Genomic DNA, 9,850 nt, shown 5'->3' on the forward strand with positions numbered 1-9,850 from the left:
CCACTGCCATGGGCCTGGACACCTTCCACTACACCAGGTTCCTCAAAGCCCCATCCAACTTGGCCTTAAACACTTCCAGGGATGGGGCATGCACTACTTCTCTGGGCAATCCAATGCATTGCCTGATAGAGTCCCTCTCCGTCTGTCCTGTAAGCCCCCCTTAGGTATTGGAAAGCAACTATAATGTCTCCCCAGAGCCTTCTCTTCTCCAGGCTGAACAAGCCCAACTCCCTCAGCTTGTTATTGTAGGAGAGGTGCTCCAGCCCCTTGATCATCTTTGTGGCCCTCCCCTGGAATCAATCTAATACTTCCAGGTCCTTCTTGTGCTGGGGACCCCAGAGCTGAATGCAGGGCTCCAGGTAGGGTCTAATGAGAGCAGAGTAGAGGGGGAGAATCACTGCCCTCGACCTGCTGGCCACACTGCTTTTGATGCAGCCCAGGGTATGGTTGGCTTTCTGGGCTGCAAGTGCATATTGCTGGCTCATGTCAAGCCTCTCGTCAACCAACACCCCAAGCTCCTTCTCATCAAGGCTGCTCTCAATCCATTCTCTGCTCAGCCTGTATTTGTGCTTGGGATTGCCCGGCTCAGTACAGAACCTTGCATTTGGCCTTATTGAACCTCATGAGATTCTCAGAGGCCCACTTCTCAGGCCTGTCCAGGTCCCTCTGGATAGCATCCCTGCCCTCTAGCATGTCGACCACACCACACAGCTTGTTGTCATTGGCAACCTTGCTGAGGGTGCACTTGATCCCACTGTCCATGTCACTGACAAAGATGTTAAACAGCACTGGTCCCAGTAATGACCCCTGAGGAACACCACTCATTACTGATCTCCACCTGGACATTGAGGTGTTTGACCACGACTCTTTGAGTGTGACCATCCTGCCAGTTCCTTATGCAATGAGTCATCCATCCATCAAATTCATGTCTCTCCAATTTAGAGACAAGGATATAATGGGGGCCAATTATTTCAAATGCTTTGCACAAGTCCAGGTAGATGATGTCAGTTGTTCTTCCTCTATCCACCAATGCTGTAACCCAATGTTACCAATGCTGTAAAATGCCACCAGATTTGTCAGGCATGATCTTCCCTTGGTGAGGCCATGTTGTCTGTCACAAATCATTTCCTTATTTTCCATGTGTCATATGCTGCTGTGCATTGATTGGAGAGGAGCAACAGTGGCCACCCTTAAAAAAGGCAGCCTTAGGGAGTGCTAGTGAGCAGGAGTGCAGCAACCAATGCATGTAGCATGGACAATAAATATGAAGAATTAGAGATCTGTGTGCAGTTGCAGGGCTTTAATCTCATTGCAATTACAGAAACATGGTGGGATAGCTCAAATGACTGGAATGTTATCATGGATGTCTACGTGCTTTTTGAGAAAGACAAGCTGGTAGGGAAAGGTTGCAGAGTTGCTCTTTATGTGAGAGACCAACTGGAATGTATGGGGCTCTGCCTCAGGGTGGGTGACAACAAGCGGGTCCAGAGCTTATGGGTAAGGCTAAAAGGGCTGGATAACATGGGTGATGCTGCTGTGGGTATTTATTACACATTACCTGATCAGGGAAAGGAAATTGCTGAGATGTACAGACAGCTGGAAGTAGTCTCATGATCACAGGCCCTGGTTCTCATGTGGAACTTCAACCACCCTGACATGTGCTGGAAAGGCAACACAGCTAGGCACAAACAGTCCAAGAGGTTCTCGCAGAGCACTGATGACAACTTTTTGACACAGGTAGTGTATGAGCCAATGAAGAGAGGTATGTGGCTAGACCTAGTACTAACAAAGGACTGATTGGAGACACAAAGGCTGGCAGAAGCCTTGGCTGCAGTGACCACATGATGATGGAGTTCAGATCCTGCATGGAGAAAGCAGGGCAGTAAGTAGGATTGCAAACTTAGCCAACAGGAGAGCAAAATATGGCCTCTTTGGGGACCTGCCGGGAGGAATCCTATGGCTTAGGGCCCTAGAAGGAAGGTGTGTCAGTATTCAAGAATCACTTCCTCCAAGCACAAGACTGGTGCATCCCAATGGGTAAGAAGTCAAATTAAGTGGGCAGGAGACCTGCATGGATAAGCAAGGAGCTCCTGACAAAACTCAAATAGAAGAAATTGTACAGAATGTGGAAAAAGGGACAAGCTGCTTGGAAGGAATATAGGAACATTGTCAGAAAATGCAGGGATGTGACAAGAAAGGCTAAGGCCCATTTGGAATTAAATCTGACAGGGGATGTCAAGGACAACAAGTAGGGCTTCTTCAAATACATGAATAGCAAGATAAAAAAATAGAGAAAATGTGGGCCCGTTGCTGAATGGGGGTAGGTGCACTTGTGATGAAGGATACAGAGAAGGAAGAGTTACTGAGTGCCCTCTTTACTTCAGTCTTCACTGCTAAGGCTAACTTTCAAGAATCCCAGACTCTAAAAGCAAGAGAGAAAGTCTGGAGAAAAGAAGACTTTCACTTGGTTGAGAAGGATTTGGTTAGAGAAAGATGTAGAGTAAGGGGGGCAGGAGACTTGTGTGGATGGGCAAGGAGCTCTTGGGAAAACTTAAACAGAAGAAAGCATACATGATGTGGAAGAAGGGACAGACCACTTGGTGGAATATAAGAACATTGTCAGAGAATGCAGGATGCACTGCGGAAAGCCAAAGCTTGCTTAGAATCAAATTTAGCAAGAAATATCAAGGATAACAAGAAGGGCTTCTTCAAATATATAAGTAGCAAAAGGAAGACTAAGGAAAATGTGGGTGCACTGCTAAATGAGGCAGATGCCTTGGTGATGATGGATACAGAGAAGATGGAGTTACTGAATGCCTTCTTTGCTTCAGTCTTCTGGTGAGATTATTGCTAAGCCCCTCTCTCTCTATCCTCTTTGAAAGGTCTTGGAGAACAGGAGAGGTGCCTGAGGACTGGAAGAAAGCCAACATTACTCCAGTCTTCAAGAAGGGCAAGAAGGAAGACCCAGGAAACTACAGGCCAGTCAGCCTCACCTCCATTCCTGGAAAGGTAATGGAGCAGCTCATCCCTGAGGCCATCTCTAAGCACATGGAGGAAAAGAAGATGATCAGAAGCAGTCAACATGGATTCATCAGGGGAAGCCATGTTTAACCAACCTGATAGCTTTCTACAAGGAGATGACTGGATGGATGGATGAGGGGAGAGCAGTGGATGTTGTCTACCTTGACTTCAGCAAGACTATCCATACTGTCTCCCATAACATCCTCATGGGCAAGCTCTGGAAGTGTGGGATCCATGAGTGGACAGTGGGGTGGATCAAGAATGGGCTAGATGGCAGAGCTCGGAGGGTTGTACTCAACAGTGCCAAGTCTATTTGGAGGCCAGTGGCTAGTGGTGCCCCCCAGGGGTCAGTACTGGGTCGAGTGCTATTCAACTTATTCAATGACCGAGATGAAGGGACAGAGCAAGTTTGCAGATGATACAAAGCTTGGCGGAGTGGCTGACACATCCCATCCCATGATTTCCCGTCCTAATGGTTTTCTCTCCCCACCATGACTTCCCATCTCAGTGATGATTTCATGTCCCAACAACATCCAATTTCCAGTCCCAGCGTTTTCCTGTCTCAACAGTGAATTCCCAACGCCCCATCCATCCATCCTCTCCCATAGCAGCCATCCCCACACCAATTCACAGAGTGGGCATGGGGAGCAGCAGCGGGCTACATTCAACCCTCCCTCTATATCCCACTTCATGAACGACTTCAGGCAGAGCCTTAATGAAGTGAATACCATGGAATAATTTAATAAACAAAGCAATGACTAAGAGAAATGACAATTAATAAGAAATAATTTTCCAATCCAAGCCATTTGCCATCCCAACAAGCAGTTCTGATCCCCCAAATTTCCCATCCTAGTTATCTGAACAGCTTCATGTCTCAATAATTGTTTGTGATCCCACCCATTTCCCATCCCCCAAATTGCCCAACCCAATACGTCCCTGTGCCAACAATTGCTAACCCCCATCAGGATTTTTGGGGAGGGGTGACTTTTGGAGGAAAAGGGATGGGGCCAGGGGTGGCGGCCTTGAGACACTGGTGTTTGTGCTGCCCCATCTTGCCCTGCAGGTGGGTGTGGGGGGCTCGGGGTTGTTTCGCCCTCCTGCTCTGTGCCCCAGGGATGCCCATGCAGCTCCCAGCTGTGCTGCAGTCCGGACTGTGGCAGTGACACTGGGCCATGGTGAGTGAGGAAGTTAGGAGGATTTTAGCAAATAGAGACAGAGCGCTGACAGTATTAAACTAGTGGATGCTACTTAGTGTCTTTGCTAACTATTGTGCAAATTAATTAAAGAAAGAAGCCTTGGGCCCCTTACCAAGGTTAGTCACTTGATAAGAGTGTGAGCTTATCTTAAGAAACTGGCAGAAACTGGTCCTGCAGATGGCCAAGAGCCAAGGAGCAACTGAGTCTTCGCAAACACAAGAGGTCAACTAGCAGTGATGAGGAAGAGTCGGCAACCTTCATCCCCATGACCCCTGGCGACCACCACCAGGAGACACTGCGCAAGTGTAGATGGGAGGAGCTTATGGAAATGACTTATTTAACTAATTTTAATATGAACCCAGGACAGGTTATGCATATGTATAGGCACATTGTGAAACTTCATGCATATGTAACTCCTTACTGCATATAACCAAGGCAAGTTGCCGCATCACATGTGCACAACTTTGGTGGGACTACTCCCGTGCTGCCCAGTGCTGAATAAACATACCTACTTTACAATTTTACTGACTGTGGAGCCCATTTTCCGCATGTCAGTGGGGGCCCAGGAGGTGCTGGGGGGAGAGGAGCGGGAAGTGTCCCGCTGCTCTGGGGGTGCTGGCGTCGGTACTGGCAGCCAGTGACGTCGCTGCCGCGGGAGGTGACGTCATGCCGGTAACCTGGCAGTGACGTCAGTGCCGGGAGCGTCATGCCGGCGGGTGCCGCTCCGTGCCGCCAGGGGGCGCTGTAGCCGCGGCCGGACAGCGGCCTGCCGGTGCCGTGAGGACGGCGGCCGCGCGGTGTGAGGGTGGCGGAAGCGGAAGCGGTGTCTCGGCCGCCGTCGGGCCGCGCGGTTGTCACCATGCCGGGCCGCGGGGGTTCCCGCGTACCGGAGCGGTGGGTACCGCCCCTGGGGCACCCCGTCCCTTCACGCAGGGGCTCGGCGGGAGCGGGGCCCCGGTGTTAACGTCCCTCTGCTTCCGTTTTCAGGTGGACCGACTACGTCCCGCTGGGCCGGAGGCTGCCGGGTACCCGCTTCATCGCCTTCAAGGTCCCCCTGAGGCAGGTGAGCGCGGGCAGGGGATCGAGGGCAGCCTCAGGCGGTTGCCGATGTGGCCAGTGCTGCAGCAGGCCCCACCACGGTGCCCGAGCTCTGATGCCACCCATCTCCGAGGGCTGGCACGCGCTCATGGCTGGTCCTGAAGGGGTAGTTGAGCTGGTGGCAGCGTGTGGTGCTGCCTGTGCACCCCCACTGGAACCAGTCCCGTTTTAAAGCCTTCGCCAAACTCAAGCTTGTTTCTCAGCACGCTTGCCACCCTGTAATGTTTTGTTATAGTCTTTAGTTGCTCCTGGAATACCTTAGCAGAACAGTCCCAAAACAGTAATGGTCCAGAGCTTGTTCTGGTTTGGCACAGTGCAACACAGGCATGGGTTTGTGCTTGACTTTGGCCATTTGTCTTTTTCTTTTTGTTCCCCAAAAGGATGATCTTCAGGAGGTTCAGCGGTGCAAACCTCCTCCCTTCATTCACCAGTCACAGTGCACCTGCATTTAATGTCTGTCATTGAATGTTATTTTCCCTCAGAGTTTTGATCACAACCTTCATCCAGAGGAGAGATTTTCACCTCGTGACCTCATTAAGAAAATTAAAGAGCAAAGGGAAGAGCTGGGCTTGATCATTGACCTAACATACACAACTCGCTACTACAGGCCAGAGGTCAGTCTTGGTTGCCTTGTTGGGAAAGTTCTCTTAAAGCCTTAATACTGCTAATAAATGGGAAGAAGTTTCTTGTAAGATGACTTTAAAGAGTGTGGCACTCAAGTCCTCTGGAAAAGGGGTGAGGTTGAGCATTGCAGGGACACTGGGATGCAGTTTTCATCCTTGATCAAGTGCAAGACTGTGGTCTTCAACTCTTCTCTTTTTACAACCATCACAGGTTTGGAGGTACCATAAAGATGTTTTTTGACAGGCTATCCTGAATAAAAAGCTGATTACAAATATTTTTTGGTTTGTGGTATCACATGTGTGGATATTAGCTGGAAAAGTTGTTCCAGCTTCTGTGTGTGCTTTGTGCTTCCAAGGAAGGAAGGAGCAAAGGCACAGGGAACAAAAATGCAAATAGGTTGCTCTGGAGTATTGAAAAAGTTTTAAAGAAATTAAAAAAAAATTCTTACCTAAAACTGTATTGCTGCTCTTCTGGGCTTAGTTGCAAGACTTGTCTTCTTGCATCTTCTGACACAGGGTTCTCTAATTAGTGGGAATCTTCGCACTTTTTTATGAAATTATTGTCCTTCTTTGCTTCTTGTAGGAACTACCAGCCACACTCTGCTACTCAAAGATCTTGACAATGGGACATGAAATACCAAACAATCAGACCATTTTTCAATTCAAGAGTGTTGTAAAAAACTTCCTGAGAGACAATAAAGACAATGGTAAGTGTGGATTTTCCTTTACGTTAACAAATGCTGTTGATGGGAAGGACACAGAAGACTTGGGGTTGGCAATGTTCTTCATTAACCTTTGTGCACAACATGAATTTCCCTTCCTAGTCTTCGCATGTGAATGTCAAGGCAGTAGTGAGACCAGTTTGTTGTAGTAAAGGAGTTCATGCTGGCTTGATGATAATTAGCAGCAAGTCAAGCATTAATTGAAATTGAGACTGTGTCTAGTCTGCCCATAAGTACTGATCATGTTTAGGTAACAGGAAGCTGTTAGTGCTCAGGAAATGCAGGCCAGCGTTTCATAGAGCTTTTAAATATACCTTCTATTCAGTGAGCTGTGTGACCATGCAGATGAGGCCACAGAATTAAATGAGCTAATGAACTAAAATCAGGGGTGATAATTAGACACAGAGGTGGTTTTGTTACACAATCAGTTCAGTTTATCTGTGCTGGTGTCCCTGATGAAGAACAAATGTAAAATGGGCTTCTTTTGCTCTGATTTGGTTTTGGAAAAAGAACACTTCAAAAATATAAACTGATTACCATGTGTTACAGATAAACTTATTGGAGTGCATTGCACACATGGCTTGAACAGAACTGGCTACCTGGTTTGTAGGTGAGTTGCCCTTGGTCAAACTGAATAAGGTGGTGGTATTGCCAGCTTCATGTTGCTCAAGAAGGAAATGTTTTACTGCTGCAACAAGAGTCAGGTGACCTGTGTAATCCCTAACTGGCAAGAATATGAAGCTTTTAAGTTTAGAGAAGGTTTTGTTGTTACGGGTTTGCAAAAATCAGGGATAAGAAACTACAAAATACTGCTACTGGATTCTGGCTTGTAAACAAAATCTAAAAACTTCCCACCACTTTATTTTTGAATTGTCTAATCTGTCAATATCTCTGTAATTAACTATGTTATTAGAGCTTTCTCATTAATCTGTGCAGGTACCTGATTGATGTTGAAGGCATGGAGCCAAATACTGCAATAGAGTGTACGTACATGTATGTTCTTCTTGTCAAGATGCAAAATGTTATTATGGGCTTGTGATTTTAGATGGCTTCAGGCTCTTTCTAGTGAAATGTTGTTATAACTCAGACTTTTCTCTCTTCAGTGTTCAACAGAGCTCGAGGGCATCCTATTGAGAGAATGAACTATATTGAAGATCTTCAGAAAAGATCTGGAAAAAAGTAAGCCTTTTGTGTGCATGCGTGCACACACAAAGTGAGAACTGATGTCAGGATATAGATAGATTTTAAACTTGTCTATCTCCTGCTGATGGAGGTCAAGTGGGGACAGTTAATAAGGAGGAAAGCGGGCAGCTGGGACACCGGGAGCTAAAGATCTACGACATGGCCTTTTCACAGGCTTGCTGCCCTCCTAGGGAGGAAGAATGTGAAGGGGAGTTGATTTACATGTAAAAGAGCTGTTATGATCACTTGACAAATGGTGTGTAGTCCCAGTTATGACATGGAGATTTACTTAGAGATCTATTTAAGGAATTGCAGGGTAAAGAATTTGGGCTTGGACCTCCTCAAAGGACAAACAGACACTACATCAAACAGGAGAAAGCAGATGGTTGAACATCACCCGCACCATTCAGAACAATTCTCATTAGCAATGCCGAGGTAGGTTTCTTTGCTTCTTGCCTCTATACATACAGTATAGCTGAGCAGAGAGAACAAAAAAGCATGCTTACTCATTTTTAAGAAACTTAAACTTGTGGTTTTACAAGTCTAGATGCAACTCTGCTACATACATGAGAGCATCTGTTGCCCTGCCATTTTTGGGAGTGAGTGAAGATGAGAATCTCCCTCAAGCATGTTAATGTTGAAGTGTTCCTTGTGCCTGCAGCAGCATGCACAAAGCTCTTTGCCTCTGAATAATGTGCTTGTACCTATGGATTTGTAATAACATCACTGACAGTGGTGGTGCTGGTTCCTGTTAAGGCTGCAATAATTTCTAAGGTACTTAGGGGCAAGAGCACTTTTCTTTGAGTCACGTGCTGAGCAAGGCAGTTCTTCACCTCAAGGGAAACAGAGGCTCTTTTTCTGTCACCCTATCTGGAAGAATGATGGGGGAACAATAAATGCAGTTAAAGAGCTTCCTCTTTACTTGGGGCATGAGCTAGACTGGGCTTCACTGGGTGGTGTGGGAGCTGCAAAAGCATCTCAGGAGCAGATGTAGCCAGTGCCTGTTGCTGGTGGTACAGTGGTTTATTCAGCTCTTATTTTATGGGGTGTACAAGATGCTTTCTTTCTGAAATTTTCCTTCCTGTGGCTCAGCTGTAGGAAAGCAGCTTGTAGGAGATGAGCTGACAACTGGCTGTTCTAACTGGCCATCACATCTTTCAGGCTGAGGCAAAAGGGACTGGTTAAACCCAGAGGGCTGAAGACGTTCTGAACTTTTCAGCCTTTTCAGTCTCTGTGTACACAGAGCGACTGACTGAAGGGGATTGAATTCTCTTCGTACTGACTTCCAAATCTTCTTTCAGAAACTCTGGCTGTACCGAGAAGAAATGCAAGCAAGGTCACAGGGCACCCACACAACACCAGGAACTTGTGCACAAACACAGGGTGGCTGAGCAAAGGTGGCCTTGCAGTTTGGGACCAAGAAACTGTCCGGTTTCATTGCCTTACAACATGCAGCACAACAGACTGTGCTTCCCAGCTCTGAGTTCCCAGCACCAACCACAGGAAATACGCATGACCAGGAAATGCAGGCGGTGGCATAGGAAACCTGTGACAGTGTAGAAACATACACTAAAAGCCAGAGTTGTTTTTTCACCCAGGAGAAGCTCTGAGGCTGGTTGAATGAGTGTGTTTGCTGTGTCATCCACCAGCTGCTGAGCTGGATGTTGGGAGCTGCAAGTGAAGGTGTTCGTAAGATCAGTACAGCTCTCCTTTTTTTCCCTTCTTTTTTTTTTTTTTTTTTTTTTTAGCCTTTCTCTGGGTACTTTTTACAACTGACATAGAATTTTTGAAATCCTGTGTCAAATTCTGGAGTCCTCAGTTTATGAAGCGATGCAGAGAATAAATGGAATTGGATTCATCCTAAAGAAATGTCCTTGGGAACATCTTTAACTTTCAACAAAGAGGGCTTTTGTTGATGAATTACTTATCACACATGACGAAACAGGATTTTGCCTGTCACTAGGTGATTCTTTTCTTCTCATCCACTTTTGATAAATTTCTGCAGCAT

At 46.8% G+C, this 9,850-nt stretch overlaps 2 protein-coding genes across 5 annotated transcripts in view; one reads left to right on the forward strand and one right to left on the reverse strand.

Annotated features, from left to right (window-relative positions):
• Nucleotides 1-693, reverse strand: part of LOC118177458 (dynactin subunit 2-like) — a 7,231-nt gene extending 6,538 nt beyond the window's left edge. The window contains exon 1 of the mRNA XM_035345168.1: nucleotides 598-693. Within this exon, the coding sequence (XP_035201059.1) occupies nucleotides 598-693 (96 nt within the window). The remainder of the gene's footprint in view (nucleotides 1-597) is intronic.
• Nucleotides 694-4,970: 4,277 nt separating this feature from the next.
• Nucleotides 4,971-9,707, forward strand: DUSP11 (dual specificity phosphatase 11). 4 transcript variants are annotated; one of them, XM_035345311.1, is made up of 9 exons: nucleotides 4,972-5,111; nucleotides 5,205-5,280; nucleotides 5,798-5,929; nucleotides 6,522-6,645; nucleotides 7,210-7,270; nucleotides 7,597-7,643; nucleotides 7,764-7,839; nucleotides 8,136-8,277; nucleotides 9,144-9,280. In XM_035345311.1, exons 1-8 carry the CDS (start codon nucleotides 5,077-5,079, stop codon nucleotides 8,230-8,232), a joined length of 648 nt encoding a protein of 215 aa, XP_035201202.1. In that variant the 5' UTR covers nucleotides 4,972-5,076; the 3' UTR covers nucleotides 8,233-8,277; nucleotides 9,144-9,280. The 4 variants fall into 4 exon arrangements, with proteins under 4 accessions (XP_035201203.1, XP_035201202.1, XP_035201201.1 ...); XM_035345309.1 differs by having other exon boundaries at nucleotides 4,973-5,111; nucleotides 8,149-8,277; nucleotides 9,144-9,707; XM_035345310.1 differs by lacking the exon at nucleotides 8,136-8,277 and having other exon boundaries at nucleotides 9,144-9,707.
• The last annotated feature ends 143 nt before the right edge of the window (nucleotides 9,708-9,850 follow it).

Source organism: Oxyura jamaicensis, chromosome 22, assembly GCF_011077185.1.
Source record: "Oxyura jamaicensis isolate SHBP4307 breed ruddy duck chromosome 22, BPBGC_Ojam_1.0, whole genome shotgun sequence".
Lineage (NCBI taxonomy): Eukaryota > Metazoa > Chordata > Aves > Anseriformes > Anatidae > Oxyura > Oxyura jamaicensis.